The sequence below is a fragment of the Erinaceus europaeus genome, chromosome 7 (genome assembly GCF_950295315.1).
Source record: "Erinaceus europaeus chromosome 7, mEriEur2.1, whole genome shotgun sequence".
NCBI lineage: Eukaryota > Metazoa > Chordata > Mammalia > Eulipotyphla > Erinaceidae > Erinaceus > Erinaceus europaeus.
The window spans coordinates 125580516-125602770 of NC_080168.1; the positions used below are offsets into that span (position 1 = coordinate 125580516).

General features: G+C 47.8%; 1 protein-coding gene across 5 annotated transcripts in view; it reads left to right on the forward strand.

Annotated features, from left to right (window-relative positions):
- Positions 1-1501: 1501 nt before the first annotated feature.
- The window catches only part of PLEKHG7 (pleckstrin homology and RhoGEF domain containing G7), a 69044-nt gene continuing 48290 nt past the window's right edge, over positions 1502-22255 (forward strand). For 4 of the 5 annotated variants that reach the window (XM_060195532.1, XM_060195528.1, XM_060195531.1 and 1 more), the window contains exons 1-4: positions 1502-1673; positions 7235-7918; positions 11019-11041; positions 19905-20035. In XM_060195532.1, the coding sequence (XP_060051515.1) occupies positions 7259-7918; positions 11019-11041; positions 19905-20035 (814 nt within the window). In that variant the 5' untranslated portion in view covers positions 1502-1673; positions 7235-7258. Of the gene's footprint in view, positions 1674-7234; positions 7919-11018; positions 11042-15261; positions 15488-19904; positions 20036-22255 lie in introns of those variants that run through there. The other variant, XM_060195533.1, reaches the window with a different exon arrangement.

Consider the following 22255-nt stretch of genomic DNA (forward strand, 5'->3'; position numbering starts at 1 on the left):
AGACATATGGCTGGGCAGGGAAGCTGTATGTTTTTATTCAGGAACAACGATTTATAAACTAAGACATACTAATCACCAAACAGAACTCTCCTGTTCCTTCCCCCGCAGCGGTGCCAAGCACTCTGTTGCCTCTTTCCCTGCCGCAGCAGCGCCAAGCACTCTCTAACTCTGCAACTCTCCAACTCTCGAACTCTGGAACCCTCGAACTCTGGAACCCTCTCGGGGTTCCTTGGGGTGGGGACAAGCGGGCCCGTGAAACTAGCAGGACTGAACCAATTTTCTTGGCAGGGGGAGAGCTAGAACAACCCAATGTAAAGCATACAACAGAGCTACACTCGGGAACTCAGCAGTTGCTAAGGACTTGACTTCAGCACGACCCAGAAATGAATTTCACACCTAACTCTCTCCAAGAAGACAGACAATTGACTGCTGGTTCAGTCAATAGTGGAACAAATTCGTTCACATAAATCTGTGAAAGCATTACTGTGAATCCCTGTTGAATGTCAAAATAAAATCAGAATCAGCGGACGGTACAGTTAAACAGAAAAAACAAGCCTCAGGGTGTTCAGGTAGGGGCTGGCAAGTGCGGATGTCCTGGGGCAGAGCCAGAGTCGGCTGGTGTGAGGAATCGTGAAACCTCACTGTGGGGCGGGCATGTCACCCCTGTGTTGTGCTGAAGTGTAGCTATAAGACTCCATCTCACCTAACTAACAATTTATTTTAAAAGTTTATAGAGCTGTCTTTTAGTACTGCTATCTTCAAGTACTTTTAGTATGTTCTTGGGAATACAAACATATCTCTACCAAACAGAGGCTCTAGGATACTGGGCTCATGAGAATGCGGGTGGACTGTTTTTTTCTGTTTGTATTTTTTCAGTGTCTGAAGATGAGTGCTCAGAAATGTGTTCCTGAGTGCAAGGATCACTTCTTTATAACCGAATGCTTATCAAAACAGAAAATTAATTAATTACAGAGGTTCACACAAGATGTTTTAGGATGTGGACAAAGTAACATCCAAATGAGTGCTTCCCACAACTTTAGAGAAAATAACAGAGTGGAACCCCAGAGGCTGGGAGATAGCTCTCCCAGGAGCTCCCTGGAGAGTGGAGTGGGGGTGTGGTATCTCTCTTCTCTTTGTGGCTGCTTGTCTCACTCCTCTCTCTGTCTCTCTGTCTCTGTCTGTCTCTCAAAAGAAATAATTTAAAAATGGGGCCAGGAGGCTAAGTGGCAGCAGTGCACATGAATGAGGGCATGGATTCATGTCCCAACGTGAAGATAAAAAATCAGAACAGCCACCCTGACCTGAAGATTCGTGTTTCCACTGAACACCTGCAGGGAGCGTAAAGGCTACCTACATTTTCATCCTTTCTGTATTGGGTCAGCCTCTGCTCCAAGGAAACCGATCACCTGACTTTCTCTCAGTCTGTCTGGAGTTCTAGGCTTGCTTTCCTTTAGGCTTTTTTCATAAACAAACAAGCCAAGAAAAGTCTCCAAGGAGGGGAGAGGCCAGTTCCTCATTTCAGCCGGCAACACCTTTACCTGCACTGGCCAGGGAGGATCCACGTGACAGGTGTGGGCCTCCCGCCCCAGCCTCCAGGCAGCTGTCTCTGTGGTCAGGCAGACAACCTGCCTGGCACTACCTGGACAGTGTCGCCATCGGAGACAGACCCTCAGGTACTGCCGGCGAACTTCTGCTTCTGTCCTGAGCTTCCATTTCCTTCTTTCCTCTGTTCTGTCCCCTCACTGCCAGCTTTCAGGCCCTGTCTTGCTGGTCTCTCCTGTGAATCATTAATCTGTGTCGTTTGATTATTTTTTTAGCACATTGATACCGCTCTCCCCAGCGGTGTGAGGGGCAGGGTTCTGAAAGCTTGCGGGTGAAAAACTGTTGGCTTTTCTTCATCAAGACTACCTGTCAAAAGAAATCTAGAGATTTTCTGTCCATGTTTGGCTCTGTATTCAATGTCTTGAGGGGGGAGGAGGGGAGGCAGATGGAGGGGGAGGGAGGGGTGGGTGGGGAGGGGGGAGGGGTGGTTCCCAGGCCTCTCAGCTATTAAATCATATCATTTCTCATTTAAAGAGTCTTTAAGGCAAATATTTTGCTGTCACTAAACGTTATTTAACATGCAGGCTAGGAGCTGACTATGTCAAGTGTGACATTGGGTTAACTGGCTAAGGCAGGGATAGAAAACAGACCTTCCACCCCAGAGCCTGGCCTCCTGCCTCTCTGCAGACCACCTCTGGGGACCCTGCCCCACTCAGAGTTCCCCCAAATCTGTGTGGTCAGTTTGGTGCATCCCTGTAACATGGGGAGCAATTTCTGAGACTCAGATCAATGCGAAGTGTTCATTCCATCCTCTCACCTTGGGAATTACAGTCCACAGCACTGCCCTGACCCCTCCAGACAAGAGAAAGGAGGCAAAAATGAGAGAGGAAGCCCAAGGAGGACAGACTCTGGCAGAAGGTCTTGTAATAGCCGGTGCCTCTGTAAAGGAGCAAACTGAATTACTTTGCTAGCACTGCACTTGGTGCTGTGTAGGACTTGGACCATGACGGGGCTGGGCGGGTGGTGCACCTGGTCAAGCACACAGATCGCCAACCACAAGGACCTGGGCTCAAGCACCCACCCCACCCCGCCTGCAGGAGGTCCACCAACTACACCGGGAGAAAACAATAAACTCCCTGGGCAGTGGAATTGGCGTATTGCACCAAAGTAAAAGACTCCGGGGTAGGTGGGGGGGAGAACACAGATCCAAAAAGGATGACAGAGGACCTAGTGGGGGTTGTATTGTTATGTGGAAAACTGGGAGATGTGATGCATGTACAAACTATTGTATTTACTGTCAAATGTAAAACATTAATTCCCCAATAGAGAAATTAAAAAAATAAAATAAAGATAAAGATAAAAGAAAAAGAAAATCCCTGGGTGTGCATCTATGGGGATACACGTCTGCCTACACTCCTCAGCTCAAACACCTGTTGGGATGAGAAGCTGGACCCTCCCAGACAGACCAGAAGGAAGTCTAATGGATCTGCCCCGTCAGAAGTCGGAAAGGGTCTTTTGTTCTGCTTCAGCAAAGCTAGAGTCAGACTTCCATGTAGGAGTTGGAAATTCCCAAGCCAAAAAAAAAAACTGTTCAATTCCCCCTTAACTAAAAAAAAAAATAGTTAAGTTTCTAGCTTTTACTACCCTCTCCCTCACCTCATCAAAGTAGGGTACTCCTGCACTAAAGTTCAGTGAGCAAAAGAGATTTCCACACTCTTAGAAGATCTGCTTAATCTGAGAGGCAAGGTCTGGGGTAAGAAAAAGAGACTTGGACCAAATGCTAGCCAATCCTGAGAAGATGGCAAGGTCTTATCCGCCCCCCCAAAATAAAAAACAATAAACTTAACACCTCAGGCATTGAGCATGGTTGAGTTTGTAAAAGTAAGGAGTAGGGAGGGGGGCTGAGTGGTGCAGCACCTGGTTGAGCGCATGTTACAATGCTCGGGGGCCCAGGTTCAAGCCCTTGGTCCCCACCTGCAGGGGGAAAGTTTTGCAAGTGGTAAAGCAGGGCTGCAGGTCTCTCTGTCTCTCTATCTCTCTCAGCCCTTCCCTCTCAATTTCTGGTTGTCTCTGTCCAAAAATAAATAAAGATTAAAAAAAAATAAGTAGGGTGGCAGGGGCTGAAGAGAGGTTGCAGGTACAGGTGATTTAAACAAGGAAGTCTGAGAAGTTAACAAAGTTTCAATGTAGCAACAGCCAACTCAGGTTGCTCAGGTTACTTCAAGGTCAATCTGACCCACAATAAATTTGCTAGTTTTCTCAACACCTAGCTCCTGGAATTATGTTAGATTATTTAGAAAGCAAGGTGGAGTTTGGAAAGATGGCTAACAGTTCTTCAGGTGAAGTTCTGTAATACATGCGGTCCTCAGTACAAAATACTAAAGCAAATATAAGATGAAGAGTTTTAGATTACTCTTTCAGCTAGCCAGTAAATTGAATTCACATGGTCTCTCTAAGTCATTCCTCCAGCAACTCCCCCACACCAGAAAAATAACAGGGTTATTTTCTGGAAATCCAGACCCTGTTATTAGTTTCATTTGCCCTTGAAGAAGATGAGAGTCAGAGGGTAATAGGACAGGGTCCTGCACTGTCATGGCAATGTCATAACGTTTGGCCCCTCTGTACTGACAGGAGAAAATCTAAGAGCCCATTAATTGTCTTGACACAAGGTTGTTGTCACTTGTATGTCTGGAATGAACTGGAACAAATTAAAGAGGAAGAAGTAGCTTCTGTGGGCACAGAATAGAACACAAATTTGGGAACATATGGGTGTGGAGACAGTGAGGGGACACGTAATTGTATGCTATAAAATCCTTCAAAAATGACTGTGTTCTCCACAAAACAATAGTCAGCTATGGCAAACAGTTCGTTGTATTTGAACTAAGACTGTGAGTGTGATAACAGCATGGAGGTCAGGACACCAAGAAAAAGAAGTATTGGAGATTGGAGGGAGTCTGGGCCGGAGCGCAGCGGGTTTAGCACATGTGGCGCAAAGCACAAGGACTGGCATAAGGATCCCGGTTCAGCCCCCGGCTCCCCACCTGCAGGGGAGCCGCTACACAGGCGGTGAAGCAGGTCTGTAGGTGTCTGTCTTTCTCTCCCCCTCTCTGTCTTCTCCTTCTCTCTCCATTTCTCTCTGTCCTATCTAACAGTGACAACATCAATAACAACAATAATTATAACAACAAGGGCAACAAAAGGGAAAATAAGTAAATATTAAAAAAAGAAAAAACACTAAAAAAAAAGAAAAAGATGTATTGGCATGAGGTGTTTTCTGTTCTCAAAATGAGGAAGCAAATAGCAACACGGCTGAGAAAGTCTGACGGCAGACTACTGTCAGCGCAATCAAAAACTTACACGGCACTAAAGAGATAAGATTATTAGCTAGCATTAAGATAGGGCCGTCCAAATGTGTTTAGTCCCCCCGAGAGGCTCCGATCACTGAGCTCTGCTTGCAAATTTCAGACTTGACAAAATGAGGATTAGAGATGACAGAGTCTGTGGTCCAATCCTAATCCTATCCTAATCCAACCCCAATGCCCCATGCATAGGAGCCTTGCAGAGTCTGGACCAAGTTCTGCATCATCCCGGCTCAGAGAAGATGGTTCTGTTGTCTCCCTGGGGCTCCACACCCTGAAAGGAGGCACAGAAGAAACGGCTCTTCCACAATAACCGAGGGGTTGAGTGAAAGCGAAGGCCTCCCCACACACAGGCACTCGCTGCGTATGGGGAGCTGCAAAATAATAAAACTTCAAAAACTCACGTCCATGTTATCGTGACTCAGGCCGTCAGGTGGCAGAGTCGGCTTGCTTGAGTGTGAAAAGAGCTTGATGGGGGTGATTATTCTGAGCTGATGAATCCTGCGCAGCACCTCTCATCAGAAGAAGCCAGGCATCTGAGGGACATTGGGGTGTTTTTGTTTTGTTAACTTACATGTTATTTTTTCCAAAATCACAGGGGGTGATAAGATCTAGTACTTTTTTTTTCCTTTTCTGCCAAGTATTTAACCATCCATATCACTGAAACCAAATCTTAGACTTGAGGAGAGGATTTTATTTTCCTTGTTCTTATATCCCTGGTATATAGCAAAATGCTAACGCATGAATGACTTAGTAAATGCAGGGCAGGTGGTGGCACACCCGGTTGAGTGCACACATTGCGAAGCACAAGGATCTGGGTTCGAGCCCCCATGCCCTACCTGTGGGGGGTGGGGTCGCTTCACAGTCGGTGAAGCAGGTCTGCAGGTGTCTCTTGCTTTCTCCCTCTCTATCTCCCCCTCCTCAGTTCCTCTCTGTCCTATCCAATAAAATGGGAAAAAAAATGGCTTCCAGGAGCAGAGGCTTCCTACTGTTGGCACTAAGCCCCAGCGATAATCCTAGAGGGAAACTAAATACATACAGAATGTAAAGAAGATGTAAGATTGATTCTCTTAGGGGGAGCTACACTACAAAAAGTGGTGCATTGTGTAACTATTCAAGAAGTATTGGGGGCGGAGGGGAGACAGCATAATGATTATGCAACAAGTCTTTCATGCCTGGGGCAGGGGTAGGTAGTACAATAGTTATGCAAAGAGACTCTCATGCCTGATGCTCTGAAGTCCCAGGTTCAATCCCTGGCACAGCCATAAACCAGAGCTTTGGTTAAAAAAAAAAAAAAAAAAAAAAAGCACAGCAGGTTAAGCGCACATGTTACGAAAGCACAAGGAGGGAGTCGGGCGGTAGTGCAGTGGGTTAAGCGCAGGTGGTGCAAAGCACAAGGACCGGCATAAGGATCCCGGTTCGAACCCCGGCTCCCCACCTGCAGGGGAGTCGCTTCACAGGCGGTGAAGCAGGTCTGCAGGTGTCTATCTTTCTCTCCTCCTCTCTGTCTTCCCCTCCTCTCTCCATTTCTCTCTGTCCTATCCAACAATAACAACAACAATAATAACTACAACAATAAAACAACAAGGGCAACAAAAGGGAATAAATAAATAAAATAAATATTAAAAAAATTTAAAACGAAAGCACAAGGACCCGAGCAAGGATCCTGGTTCGAGCCCCAGGCTCCCCACCTGCAGGGGAGTCGCTTCACAGGTGATGAAGCAGGTCTGCAGGTGTCTGTCTTTCTCTCCCCCTCCCTATCTTCCCCCCATTTCTCTCTGTCCTATCTAACAACAAGGAGAACAATAATAATAAGAACAACAATAAACAACAAGGGGAAAATAGCCTCCAGAAGCAGTGGATTTGCAGTGCAGGCACGGAGCCCCAGCAATAACCCTGGAGGGAAAGAGAGAGAGAGAGAGAGAGAGAGAGAGAGAGAGAGAGAGAGAGAAAGGAAGGAAAGGAAAAGGGAAGGAAAGGAAAAGAAAAGAAAAGAAAAGAAAAGAAAAGAAAAGAAAAATCTTTCATGCCTAAAATTTCAAAGTCCCAGGTTCGATGCCCTCATACTATTAGCCAGAATTGGGCTGAAGTAAATTGATAATAATAATAATATAAAAATCTCTTAAGTCACCACAGCTTTTAAAAGTTTAAACCAAATTTCAATGTCCAGACTATTTGAGATGTGCTATTTTATGTTAGTTATCTTCAATAATAATAATAATAATAATAATACCCTAAAGGAGGCTGGTATGAACAGGAGCTCCATTTGCAATGACCGATTAGATATTTGGGGTGGAGTGTCAGACACTATTTTTTTTTCTTCCCCATCTCAGTCTCCCTCATGTGCAACAGACTCCATGAGCTGCTCTTCCCCACTATCAGTGCAACATCCTGCTGGTGATTCTCCTCCAGAAAAGGACAAAGAGGCAGCAGAGAAAGAGCGGCCCTTGAGTGAAGAGACTCTAAACCCCCCGTGCGGACTGGAGAACAGCAGCTCCAGCTGTGTTCCCCAGAAGCTTCCAATAGCCGAGCCTCTGAGCTGCGCGGACCCACAGAGGCAAACTGGAGGCTGTGAGGTCTCTTCTCCGCCTCCCCTGAGTCTTCTCCACTTTGACCGGCAAGCCCGGGGCCGTATTTCCATCTCCCCGATGCTGAGGAGGTTAAGGGGGAGTGGCCGCCGGACTCTTCCATCAACACCTCACCAAGAGACCTTGGCAATGCCCAGCTGGGGAAGCTGCAGGTTGCCTGCAGACTCCCTGTGTTACCTGTCCCAGAGTCTACCTGGCAGCCCAAGGGAATTGACACACTCCCTGTCACCACCCGTGGAGCTCCAGTCCACACAGCCTCTGGACCCAACCAGGACCTTCAGTATCACGAAGTCCCTGATGGAACCCACTGAAGATGGCAGCCTGCCTGAATGTCCACCCACTGAGGAGGGGGCCCTTCCTCAGATCTGTCTTCCACAGAGAGAAGAGAACTCACAGCCTAGTCCAGCTCCAGAGCCCCTGAGTCCCCAGGTAACTAACTCAGTTCTAAGCTTCCTGTCTCTCATTCAGGGGAAGCCAAGAAAATAAAATAGGTCTTGGGGTTACCACCTCAACAAAGACCAGGGGGTGCTGGGCTGGGGCAGAGGAAAGGAAATCACATAGGGTGGGCTCGATGCTGAGACCCCCAGAGACTGCCTGGTAAAAGGAGGGCAAGGAAGGATGAAATCTACCTTCTGCTGGATGCTTGAAGACACCCAGGAAAAGCTATTATTATTATTATTATTATTATTGTTTTAGACAGAGAGAAATTGAGAGAGAACTGGCAGATACAGAAAGAAGGGGGATGGGCAGTGGTGCACCAGGTTAAACACACTTAGAATGAAGCAAGAATGAAGTGCAAGGACCCACGCAAGGATCCGGATTCGAGCCCCAGGCTCCCCACCTTCTGCGGGGTGGTGGTGGTGGTGGGATCTTTTCACAAGCAGTGAAGCAGATCTGCGGGTGTCTGTCTTTCTCCCTCTCTGTCTTCCCCTCCCCTCTCAATTTCTTTCTGTCTTTTTTTTTTAAGAAAGGATTAGTGAACAAAAACATAAGGTAGGAGGGGTACAACTCCACACAATTCCCACCACCCAATCCCCATAATCCCTCCCCTCCCCTGATAGCTTTCCCATTCTCTAGCCCTCTGGGAGCATGGACCCAGGGTCGTTGAGGGTTGCAGAAGGTAGAAGGTCTGGCTTCTGGAATTGCTTCCCCGCTGAACATGGGCGTTGACTGGTCGGTCCATACTCCCAGTCTGCCTCTCTCTTTCCCTAGTAAGGTGTGTGTCTGGGGAAGCTGAGCTCCAGGACATATTGGTGGGGTCTTCAATCCAGGGAAGCCTGGCCAGCATCCTGGTGGCATCTGGAACCTGGTAATTGTAAAGAGAGTTAACATACGAAGCCAAACAATTTGTTGAGCAATCATGGATCCCAAGCTTGGAATAGTGGAGAGGAAGTGTTAGGGAGGTACTCACTGCAAACTCTAGTGTACTTCTGCTTTCAGGTATATATTCTGCAGTAGTTTATGGATATGTGTGCACATAAGCTCTCTCTCACAGAAACTGGTGTATATCTAGATTATGGGACTTTGTTAGAAAGTGAACTACCTGAGATGAAATTAGAGTGTACTATAAAAGGAAAGGTCTCACCCGAGTAATGAAGTTGAAGGGTTGTCATTCCACACGTGAAGTCTCTGGATACAGTCTGAGGTGAAGCATATTGAGGTGGCAATCGTTGCTTTGGTTAGGTTGTGATCGGCGGATGCAATATTATTTGGTTTGGATTGGGAGATACATACAGGAAAGTGGGCCCTATCCAAGGGTTCCAGGACTGGGGGAAGTAGGGGCTCTATAGTAAAGATGTGAGGTTCCTGCTGTCTTAGGGTTCAAAAAGACAATCGATAGTTAATATTATCATCACTTTATTTGTTAATTGGGTTAACTTTGAAAAGTCCCTTTGTTATGGTTTGCTGTACAGTACCCAGTATCTTGTATATAGCTGTGCTATTGGATGCTTCTAATCTACTTGGTCTAGGCTTTTGAGAGAGTCCGCATATCAAATACACAGCCTATATATTAAAAAGATTCAGTTTGTCTTTTGAGAAACTTTGAGACATACAATTGATTTTCCCCCTCTCATATTAATTAACTAGTGATTTATATGTCTACATTTTGCTAGGAGTGTACATAAACACCATTCCCACCACCAAAGGACTGTGACCCATCCCTCCCGCCCACTCCCACCCCCCACTGGCCCAGGAAGCTACATGTCTACCCCTCACCACTGGGTTTTTACTTTGGTGCCCTACTTACAATTTGATCAGGTCCTGCTTTTAGTTTCCCTTTCAGATCTTCTTAGCCAGCTTCTGTTGATGAGTGGGATCATCCCATACTCATCTTTATCTTTCTGACTTAGCTCACTTAACATACTTTTCCTTCTTTCTGTCTTATCCAAAAGGAAAAGTAAAAAAAATGGCCTCCAGGAGCAGTGGATTTGTAGTGCAGGCACTGAACCTCAGCAATAACCCTGGAGGCAAAAAAAAAAAAAAAGAGGGAAACAAAGACGCCTGCAGACCTGCTTCACTGTTTGTGGGGCAGACCCCCTGTAGGTGGGGAGCAGGACTCGAACCAGGGTCATTGAGTTTGATGATATGTGCACGCTGCCAGTTGGCTCCTCTAGGTACCTCTCAAATTCAGCTCAGATGGTCTGGCAGGCATCTGACAGTAAAGATAGCTCTCCTGCAAACACAAAGCGCATGAAGGCAAACTGATGTGGCTGTTAAAAAAGAAAGAGGAAGGGAGTCGGGCGGTAGCGCAGCGGGTTAAGTGCACATGGTGCAAAGTGCGAGGACCGGCGTAAGGATCCCGGTTTGAGCCCCCGGCTCCCCACCTGCAGGGGAGTCGCTTCACAGGTGGTGAATCAGGTCTGCAGGTGTCTGTCTTTCTCTCCCCCTCTCTGTCTTCCCCTCCTCTCTCCATTTCTCTCTGTCCTATCCAACAACAATAACATCAATAATAACTACAACAATAAAAAAACAAGGGCAACAAAACGGAATAAATAAATATTAAAAGAAAGAGGAAGAAAACAAATTATTCCCATGTCTAATCTTCTTTATACATCCCCCACCCCCAGAAAATAAAAATTCAAAATATTTTATTTTTAATATATGTATTTATTATTGGATAGCAACAGATAAATTGAAAAGGGAGAGGGAGATAGAGAAAGAGGGAGCAAGACAGAGACACCTGCAGACCTGCTTTATCACTCATGAAACTTTCCCCCTACAGATGGGGACCAGAGACTTGAACTTGGGTCCTTGTGCACTGTAATGTGAGTGCTTAACAAGGTGCACCACAGAGCAAGAGGAGGAGAGAGAGAGAGAGAACAACACTCAGCTTTGACATATTCTTGATGTCAGGGACCAAACCTAGGGCCTCAGGCATGCAAGTTCAGTGCTCTACCACTGTCATTTCTCCCCAGTCCCTAAACATTTTAGCTAGGAAGACTTATAGCCTAACCCTTCAAGATGTCTGCTTTAGAATGTGGGATAAATTTGAACAAAACTCTAACATGTATTTATTTATTTATTTCAGGGAGATGAACCCCATCAACCTAGGTGAGTATCTATTCCTTTTCTTTTTTTTAATATTTATTTATTCCCTTTTTGTTGCCCTTGTTGTTTTATAGTTGTAGTTATTATTGTTGTCATTGTTGGACAGGACAGAGACAAATTGAGAGAGGACAGGAAGATAGAGAGAGAAAGAGAAAGATAGACACCTGCAGACCTGCTTCTCCGCTTGTGAAGTGACTCCCCTGCAGGTGGGGGGCCGGGGGCTTGAACCCGCATCCTTAAGCCGGTCCTTGCGCTTTTTGACACCTGCGCTTAACCCGCTACGCCACCGCCCAACTCCCGAGTATCTATTTAAGTGCCATGAAATCTGTTGAGTCTTGAATCTTTGCTTCCAAGACATAGGGGAGCCTGGTGACTTATATTAATAAGGGTGCCTTGTTTTAACAGTCCCAAGGCATTCTTCACATTTATGGGTGAAAGAAACTTAATTTCAAGAGTCTCCTTGAAAAAGACAGCATTTGACTGTGACCTTTTTCAGCTGGGCTCTGACAGCCACAGGAGGGGTAGTTTTCATTTTGAATTGTCAGAGACATGGCCCTGTGGCTTCATCAACATCCACTTGTCATAGGCTTTGTCAAGAGAAGGAAATGGAAAGGCCAGAAACATTTCACTGTGGTTCAAAGAGAAATTTTAAGGACAAGGATAAAAGGCACAAGATGTGCTGTATGAATCTAGGACAAGCTTTAACAATACCTGCAGGGACAGACTGAGCCATTCGCTAGGATGCAGGGAGATTATGTCTCTCTAGAGACCAGCTCTGAGCTTACAGCCAGGGCTCCAGACTGTGGCAGTGGGTCTGCCAAACCTCCCAAGAATAAAAGCTTTGCAGGCATCAGGGAAAGACCCCTGACATCTCATCCATGCAATTGGTGGGCTTGGTGGGCTTGAGGGTTGAGGAGGTAACACAAAGGTTGCACACAGGATTTGAGTGCAAGACCTCCCAGGTGTGATTCCTGGCACCACCAGTCACCAGAGCTGAGTGGTGCTCTCGTCAAAAGAAAATCAAATTATATCTGCAAAGACTTCTTTTTTTTTTTGGCTCCAAGGTTATTGCTGGGGCTCAGTGCCTACACCATGAATCCACTGCTCCTGGAGGCCATTTTCCCCCTTTTGTTGCCCTTATTATAGCCTTGTGGTTATTATTGTTGTCGTTTGTTGTTGGATAGGACAGAGAGAAATGGAGAGAGGAGGGAAAGACAGAGAGGGGGAGAGAAAGACAGACACCTGCAGACTTGCTTCACCACCTGTGAAGAGATTCCCCTGCAGGTGGGGAGCTGTGGGCTTGAACCTGGATCCTTACACTGGTCCTTGCACTTTTTGCCACGTGTGCTTAACCCACGGCGCTACTGCCCAACCCTCAAAACTTTTTTTTCCTCTGCAGTTATCACTGGGGCTTGGTGCCTGCACTACAAATCCACTGGTTCTGGAAGCCATCTTTTTCCCATTGTTGTTGGATAGGACAGAGAAAAATTGAGAAAGGAGAGAAAGACAGAGAGGGGGAGAGAAAGATAGACACCTGCAGACCTGCTTCACCACCTGTGAAGCGACTCCTCCCCTCCCCCTGCACATGGGGAGCTGGTGGCTTGAACTGGGGTCCTTGAGCTTCGCACTAAGTGCGCTTAACCCAGTGTGCCACCGCAAAGACATTTCTGACAAGTAAGATCAAGTACAGAGACACAAGGACTTGGGTTATATAAATATCTCTTTTAGGGACCAGGTGGTGGTGCACCGGGTTGAGCGCAAGTATTACAGTGCGTGAGGACCCGGGTTCAAGCCTCTGGTCCCCACAGGGGGAATGCAGGGCTGCAGGTGTCTCTCTGTCTCTCTCCCTCTCTATCACCTCCTCCCCTCTTGATTTCTGGCTGTTTCTATCCAATAAATAGATTTTAAAAAAATTTTTTTTAAAAGAAATATCTCTTTTGGAGAGAGCATAGGTTAGGATGTGGACATAATTCCTGGTCTAGATATTTTTTGTGAGGGGTTGGGGCTGAGAGGGAGCTTCCACTAAAATAATAACCACCACGGCATTCACTTTTTAACTTTGTATTTATTATAAAATGGGTTGTAGCATCTGTTCCTTCCCTTTCTATATACACATTTTAGAGTCAGACTTGCATATCTGAATTTTGAACTGTGGTTCTGATGGCCTTCCTTTTAATAATGTCACCTACATCAGGCTCCTCACCTAGTTCCTCTAAGCCTCGGCTCCCTGCACGCTATGATGAGAGCAGTAATTTCTTCTTCTATTAAAAAAGGGCCCACCTGGTTGAGTGCACATGTTACAGTGCGTGAGGACCCGGGTTCAAGCCTCCGGTCCCCACAGGGGGAAAGCTTTGCGAGTGGTGAAGCAGGGCTGCAGGTGTCTCTCTGTCTCTCTCCCTCTCTGTCTCTCCCTACTCTTTCAATTTCTGGCTGTCTCTATCCAATAAGATAATAAAAACTAAATAATTAAAACAAAGAAAATTTTCTGATTGTGAAAAACCAGTATGACCATGCACATAAACATATTTAAATTTTTTTTTATTTATGAAAAGGAAACATTGAGGGGGGGTGGGGCGGGGGCGCAGCAGGCTAAGCGCACGTGGCACAAAGCCCAAGGACCGGCATTAGGATCCCGGTTCGAGCCCCCGGCTCCCCATCTGCAGGGGGGTCGCTTCACAGGCGGTGAAGCAGGTCTGCAGGTGTCTGTCTTTCTCTCCCCCTCTCTGTCTTCCCCTCCTCTCTCCATTTCTCTCTGTCCCACCCAACAATGAATGGCATCAACAATAATAATAACAAGGGCAACAAAAGAGGGCAAAAATGGCCTCAAGGAACAGTGGATTCATGGTGCAGGCACTGAGCCACAGCAATAATCCTGGAGGCAAAATTAATAATAATAATAATAATAATAATAATATAAAATTAAATTAAATTACGAAAAGGAAACATTGACAAAACCATAGGATAAGAGGGATAGAACTCCACACAGTTCCCACCACCAGACCTCCGAATCCCATCCCCTCCCCTGATAGCTTTCCCATTCTCTGTCCCTCTGGGAGCATGGACCCAAGGTCATTGTGGGAGGCAGAAGGTGGAAGGTCTGGCTTCTGTAATTGCTTCCCCGCTGACCATGGGTGTTGGCAGGTCGATCCATACTCCCAGCCCGTCTCTCTCTTTCCCTAGTAGGGTGGGGCTCTGGGGAAGCAGAGCTCCAGAACACACTGGTGGGGTTGTCTATCCAGAGAAATATGGTTGGCATCCTGCTAGCATCTGGAACCTGATGGCTGAAAAGAGAGTCAACATACAAAGCCAAACAAATTGTTGATCAATCATGAACTTAAAGGCTGGAATAGTGCAGATGAAGTGTTGGGGGGTCCTCCATTTTGTAGTTAGCTAGTAGGCATATTTTAGTTATATTCCAAAGGGCTTGTGGCTATATTAGTTTTTTTTTTCCCCTGAGCCTGACATCTGATATGCAGGTGGATCCAAGTTATTGTCTGAGGAGATGATGTCATGGCTGGAAAAGGACCAGAAAGCTGGATCAGGGAAGAGAGTAGCTCCCTAATATGGGAAAGGTGTATAAATATTGTTGATTGTAAACCCCGTCGATTTGATGTGATCAGGGGCTCATATTCAGCTTAGGAGCCTGTGTGACCTCTGCATCCCTGTAGCTCTGAGCTCACATTCTGTGGTCATGAGTAGGAACATTCCAAGCTGCCCCAATATCAGGACCCATCTTCCTCAGGTGGAGCATAGAGTATGTTGTCCAGCCTCCCTTCAGAGCACATAAAGATTTTAAGATAGTGTCTCCTAAGACTCAATGCTCAGTAAACCAATATTGATTTCATTTTATTATTTTTTATTTCTTTATTGGGGGATTAATGGTTTACAGTCAACAGTAAAATACAGTAGTTTGTACATGCATAACATTTCCCAGTTTTCCACAGAACAATTCAACCCCCACTAGGTCCTCCTCTGCCATCATGAACCCTCCCCCAACCCTCACCCCAGAGTCTTTTACTTTGATGCGATGCACCAACTCCAGTCCAAGTTCTGCTTGGTGTTTTCCCTTCTGATCTTGTTTTTCAACTTGCACAGACTGATTTTAAATGAGAATAATCGCCACCAGGACCAGAGTATTTCTTACACAGGGTGTGCATATAAGGTCCACTGGAGGACGCACTCCCAGCAGCCAGGCACTTTTCTGACACCCACATCTGGAGCAGGCTCATTGTTGAGTGTGGAGTCCTGGACGTGTGGCTCTCTCAGCAGTGGGAGAATTCTCCAGATTCTCCAAATTGTTGCCATCCCAGCCCACGCCATGAATCCTGAGACAGCCAGCAGCAGACAGATTAAGGAGACCATCTGGTACCAGAGGAGAGACAAGAGTCCTTCAGCAGCTATGGGAATGGTCCCTTCCGGTCTCACCAGCCTAGATCAACGCAACTCAGGGTTAGTGAAAGTGTGACTGTGTGTCGGTGGCGTCTGAGGAGGGTGCTGGGGGCGGGTGGGAGGCATCTGGTTAGCTGGTTTGTGAGGGGACTGTGAGGTCTAGGTCAGGCAGCCAGTTCCCAGCCTCTTAGGTTAGGAAATTTCTTCTGAAGCCAAGAACCAGAATATACAAGTATCAAGCAAGCAAACAAAAACCACGTTCCTCAGAGAATGCTTGTCTCGTACTTTTTCTAAACAAAGACATTGCCACAGCGTGACGTCACCACTGTACGTACAGTGGTGGTGTGCTGTCAGTCACAGCACAGACATTTTGCATTTCTCCTGGTTGACTTCCTACTGTGATCTCCACTTAATTAGGAAATTAAATCTTCCTGCTGCGATCTCCACTTAATTAAGAAATTAAGTCTCAAAAAAAAAATTCTACTTCCTCCAAGTCGCTGGGAATGCTATTCACTCCACCTGAACTGTACACGCTCCGCTTTGTCTGTGGGAGGGAGGTAACAATTCTAAACTTATCACAGTGATTTCTTCCAGTAACTCCATACAGATGGCATTTCGTCATAAGAAGCAAACAGCAGTAATAAAATGCTGGATGGTAACCCCAAACATCCCTACTTTCATGAGCTCTAAATTGAAAGTCCTCTTGAGCTTTGCATCTTGTCTTAAGTTTATTACTGGATAGAAACAGAGAAAAAAATGAGAAATGAGGAGGAGGGAAAGAGGGAGAGAGACAGAGAGACACCTGCAGCCCTGCTTCACCACTCATGAAGCTTTCCCCCTGCAGGTGGGGACGGGGGGGGGCGGGGGGGGGCTTGAACCTGGGTCCTTTCAAATTGTAATGTGAGTGATTAGCCAGATGTGCAACTGCCTGGCCCCAGGGCTTCTTTTCAAACTGCTTGGAGGTCTAGTCCACTGCCAGGCACAGGTAAGGTAGCCATTCTTTCCATTTTTTGGATAACACAGAGAGAAATTGAGGGGGGGAAGAGAGAGAGAAAGAGAGAGAGAGAGAGAGAGAGAGAGAGAGAGAGAGAGGGACCTGCAGCCCTGCTTCACCTCTTGTGATGTTTTCCCCCTGCAGGTGGGGACAAGGGGCTCGAACCACAATCCTTGCTTGGGTACTTGTACTTTGTACAAAGTGCACTTAGCCCTGTGTGCTAACACCCAGCCCCCTAAAGCCTTTTTTTTTCTTTTTGCCTCTAGGCTTATTGCTGGGGCTCGGTGCCTGCACTATGAATCCACCACTCCTGGAGGCCATTTTTCCCCCTTTTTGTTGCCCTTGTTGTTGTAGCCTTGTTGTGGTTATTATTGTTGTTGTTGGATAGGACAGAGAGAAATGGAGAAAGGAGGGGAAGACAGAGAGGAGGAGAGAAAGATAGACACCTGCAGACCTGCTTCACCACCTGTGAAGCGACTCCCCTGCAGGTGGGGAGCCGGGGGCTCGAACCGGGACCCTTACACCAGTCCTTGTGCTTTGTACCACGTGCACCCAACCCGCTGTGCTACCGCCCAACCCCCTCCTTTTTTTTTTAACCAGAGGGGTGAAGTTCTGCTTTCTGGTGAGACTGGGGTTTGAACCTGAGACTCTGCTGGCCCAGGCGTGAAGGTCGTTGTGCAGAGCCACTCCACTAGGTCAGCACTCTCCTTCCACTTACCAGGAGCAGAATGACACCAGAACCCTATTCCCTCCTTAGTCATCATCACAATGACAGTGAGCGCTCACCAACACACACACAGAGAAGGCCTGTTTCTTGCACCATCAGACCAATCAAGAGAGGGCATTGCACCTCTAACAACTAGCCACAAAAAGCCTGACCAACTTTGATGGGGAAACTGTGGAGAGCCCCACAGCCCCACATTGCCCAGCAAGTTCCTTGGGGCAGCTTCTGAACTCTAGTCCCTTGGGCAAAAGTCAGGTGGCTTTGGAGCTGCCCCTGACCCCCCCACCCCGACCTGGCTATGCCTGCTTCCCCGGCCACTCACCTCACCTCACAACAGTTCAGCAGATGGCAGACCGGAAGTTTCATGAGGTGGAGATGAAAACCAGTGATGATAGGTGTGTTTGCTGAGCTTCTCCAGAACCTTGCTTCTCGTTCCTCTCTGGGAAAAGGAGAAGGGCTGACTTGCAGCGACTGGCCTCTGGGCCCTGGGGGTGTCACACGGTGGCCACCCCTTGCAGTGGTTCATGTCATTTGCAAAGATGCTTATGTCCAGGGCTTTTTCCTACTGACCTTCGGAGCTGCAACAAGTTGGGTACATTTGTGTTGATATTTCTTCTATTCGCCTAAAAGTGTATTTTATTTCTTTGACGTGATATACATATATATATGGGGGGGGTAAGACGCTAGAGTCCCAGGCTAGCACCTGCAGTGCTAGGCATCCAACCAGGAGGCTCAGGCATGCAAGGCCTGCACTCTGCTGGCTGAGCTATACATCTAGATTCATCTAGAAATTCAAGAAGAGAGAGACGGGCCAGGTGGTGGCGCACCTGGTTGAGTGCACACATTACAATGTGTCAGGACCCAGATTCAAGTCCCTGGTCCCCACCTGCAGGGGAAAGCTTCATGAGTGGTGAAGCAGGGCTGCAGGGGTCTCTCTGTCTCTCTCTCTCTCTCTATCCCCCCTACCCTCTCAATTTCTCTCTATATATATCCAATAATAATTAAATTAATTTAAGAAACGAGCAAAAAGATCTAAAAGACAGAGAGAATGGGAGAAAGAGGATATCACAGCATCAGACCATCCCCTCGTGCTGTGGTCCCTCCCATGTGATTGATGCTGGAGCTTGAACCTGGGCCACTGTCATGAGAAAAGCACAGTCCCTGCCAATGACCTCTCTCTCCAGTCCTTGCGTTGACATTCTTTTCTTCCCCTCCCTTCCTTCCTTCTTCCTTTTTGTCATAACCAGAGCTTCACTGCTCTGGGATGATATTTTCAGATAGAGAGATAAATGAAAGAGAGAGCGAGCTCTTCTGAGAACGGTGTCTACAGGCATCCACGATGGTCCAGCATCTGACCTACTGGCGAAGGCTGTGCTACAAAACACAGCCTCTAACACAGCTAGGCTGTCCCGCAGCCCAGGTCATGGGACTGTGTACCTTTACACCATGTAGGATGGGGGTTTGTGCAAGTGAGGACTAAAACCCTTAAGAGGCTGTCGAAGACAAAAAGCCTGTCAGCGGGGCCTACGGTGTGGTTCCTTGTGTGCTACGTGAGTCTGACAGGATCAAGCCTGCTTCCCTGACTGAGGAGCAGAAAAATGTCGTCACAGGGCTGAAGGAACAAGCACGGCGTCAGAAATCTAAATAAATGGAGCGTTTTAATAATCCAAAAATTTAAAAGGAAAGAAAGGAGGAGGAAGAAAAGGGAGGGTGGGCAGTGGCACACCTGGTTAAGCACACATAGTATTAAGCATAAGGACTGGCACAAGGATCCAGGTTCGAGCCCCCGGATCCCCGCCTGCAGTGGGGTCGCTTCACAAGCAGTGAAGCAGGTCTGCAGGTGTCTCTCTATCTCTCTGTCTCCCCTTCCTGTCTCCATTTCTCTCTGTCCTATCCAGTAAAATGGCTGCCAGGACAGTGGACTTATAGTGCTGGCACTGAGCCCCCAAGATAACTCTGGAAGCAAAGAAAGAAAAAGAAGGAAGGAAGGAAGGAAGGAAGGAAGGAAGGAAGGAAGGAAGGAAGGAGGAAAAAGAGAGGGACAAAGAGAAGTTGAAAGAGACCACAGCAGCACCGCGAAGGGGTGCGGCCAGGCTCAGACCCAGCTCACACACACATACAGGCGGCACACAGCACACCACCCACGTGAGCTGTTTTGCCAGCCCCGTGTCGACATTTCTTTTTTTAAAAAATATTTATTTATTCCCTTTTGTTGCCCTTGTTGTTTTATTGTTGTAGTTGTTGTTGTTGTTATTGATGTTGTTGTTGGACAGGACAGAGAGAAATGGAGAGAGGAGGGGAAGACAGAGAGGGGGAGAGAAAGACAGACACCTGCAGACCTGCTTCACCTCCAGTGAAGCGACTCCCCTGCAGGTGGGGAGCCGGGGGCTCGAACCAGGATCCTTCTGCTGGTCCCTGCACTTTGCACCAGGTGCGCTTAACCCACTGCGCTACCGCCTGACTACTGTGTTGACATTTCTGAGGAAGCTCCCCTACACTGCGCTGGTCAGAATCACAGATGACCAGGGAGCCTCAGAGAGCAGGTCAAGGGAACGGGTGTTGCATTGACTGTGCTCCCCTGAGCCCCAGCCGGGGCCTGGAGTGTGGGGCTGTGGAGCGGCCTCCAAGTTCTTCTGAGAAAGCAAGTATTCCTCAGAGCTGCCAAACGTGCTCAGGGGGTTCTGCACAAAAAGCCTGCCTGCCTCCAACTCTCAGTGCTCTCTCTCTCTCTCTCTCTCTCTCTCTATCTCTCTGTGCAGGTTGTTCGAGCGCCGACGGAGCTCGGTGGTCCTCAACTTACCCAGCCTCGAGGTGTTCCCCGGGGACCTCCTGGTGTCTGATGGAGCTGCTGATTACCTGTGTCACCACCCACTCCTGCAGCTGAATCCAGGTCCTGTCCACCCAGCAAAGACTTGTCACATGTCAGCTCTGGGACAGAGACTATAATACTTGGGTGCTGGTGGGGGGGGGGGAATCTTTCAAAATACTTAATAACCAGTAGGTCACGGGCAGTCGCTAGGAGGACAGAAGTGCGACCAGTGAGGACAATGAGCTGGGCGCTGGTCTTGGTGTGGAGTGTTCCACTTACAGAGATAAGATTTGGGACTGATGGGGTCAGGTGGCAGTGCCCCTGGCTGAGCATAGGTATTACAGTGAGAGGGGAGGAAGAGGTGGAGGGAGGGAGAAATGGAGAGGGGCAGAAGAGAGAGGGGAGGGAGAGAGAGAGAGGGGAGGGAGAGAGGGAGAAGAGGAGGAGAGAGAGGGAGGAGGGAGGGGAGGGGTAGAGAAAGGGAGGGGGAGGGACAGAAGGAGAGAGGGAGGGGAGCGGGAGAGAGGAAAGAGGGGAGGGAGGGAGAGGAAGAAGGGAAGGGGAAAGAGAGAGGGAGAGGGGAGGGAGAGAGGAAGAAGGGAGAGAAGGAGAGGAGAGGGAGAGAAGGAGAGGGGAGAGAGAGGAGGAGAGGGGAGGGAGAGGAGGAGAGGGGAGGGAGAGGAGGAGAGGGGAGGGAGAGGAGGAGAGGGGAGGGAGAGGAGGAGAGGGGAGGGAGAGGAGGAGAGGGGAGGGAGAGGAGGAGAGGGGAGGGAGAGGAGGAGAGGGGAGGGAGAGGAGGAGAGGGGAGGGAGAGGAGGAGAGGGGAGGGAGAGGAGGAGAGGGGAGGGAGAGGAGGAGAGGGAGAAGAGAGAGGAGGAATAGAGAGAGAGGGAGAGGGTAGGGATAGAGGGAAGGAGAGGGAGAGAGGGAGAAAGAAGGGAAGGGGGAGGGAGAGAGGGGCAAGGGAGGAGAGGTGAGGGAGACGCCTTCAGCCTTGCTTCACCACTCATGAAGTTTCCTCTGGGCAGCGGCTTGAACCCGTGTCCTTGCACATTGCAGTGTGTGTGGTCTACCTGAAGCTGCTTTTATCTTTTAAAATGATAGGGGTGCAGTTGTTGTTGGATGAGGGTTCAAGCCTCTGCTCCCCACCTGCAGGTCAGAAAGAAGCCTTACTGAGTGGTGAAGCAGGGCTGCAGATTTTTCCCCTTAAATGAAGAGAGAAGACAGAGCTCCACTCCTGCGGATCCAGGGATTGGACTGGGAATCTCAGACATGCAGCTTCCTTGCTCTGCCAGCTAAACTATTTATTTCCCTGCCTATGAAACTGGTTTTATTCTTAACATAGCCTTTTTTTTTTAAAGAAATGAATCCTTACTACAAATGCCACCTGATGAATCTGCCTACTAGGTTCTCTTTGCTAAGTCCTGTGTCTAGCACCTGCTGGACGTCAGAGTGGGGACATCCTCTCTCACGTCCCTCCACAGCTCTGCTCAAGGAGCAGAGGACAGAGTTCTCAGGATCCCAAATCATGTTCTCAAGCTTTGATGTGCATGTCAGTCACTTAGAGACACTGCTGAGGGATAGGCTCCGGAGGGGCCGCTGGACTGGGAAGTGTGACTCCCAAATTCGATCCCCAGAGTCCCATATATCTGAGTGATGCTCTGGTTCTCTCTATATCTATCTGTCTGTCTATCTGTCTATCTATCTATCTATCTATCTATCTATCTTTAAAAAGAGAGATAGTGTTGAAATAGAGATTTCAATTCAGTGAAACCTAATATTTAATACAAGTACCAAAAGATGGTAGAATTCGTACAATCTCATTTAATCTTTACTTTGCATACTTGTGAAACTTCCCCAAGGCCCCCAAACTGCCCCCAGAGTTAGGAAAAGCAGGGGCCAGGTGATGGCTCACCTGGTTAAGTGCACACATTATACAGTACATAAGGACCCAGGTTCAAGTGGCGCAGTGGATAAAGCATTGGACTCTCAAGCATGAGGTCCTGAGTTCGATCCCCAGCAGCACATGTATCAGAGTGATATCTGGTTCATTCTCTCTCTCTCTTTTGATAAATAAATAAAATATATTAAAAATAATAATAAAAAAGAAGAATGCTAGTTGGAAAGTGGCCAACAGCAACAGAAAATCCCAGTGAAAGCTGGTGAAGTGTGTTGGCCCTTTGCCCGGAGCCTGTGTGTAGTTCACCTGCAGCTTATTTGGTTGAGGCGTCGCTAGTCTGAAGCTCCCGCAGGGTATTCAAGGCACATACGCTGGGGTGGCTTCTGGAAGGAGTCCTTCCA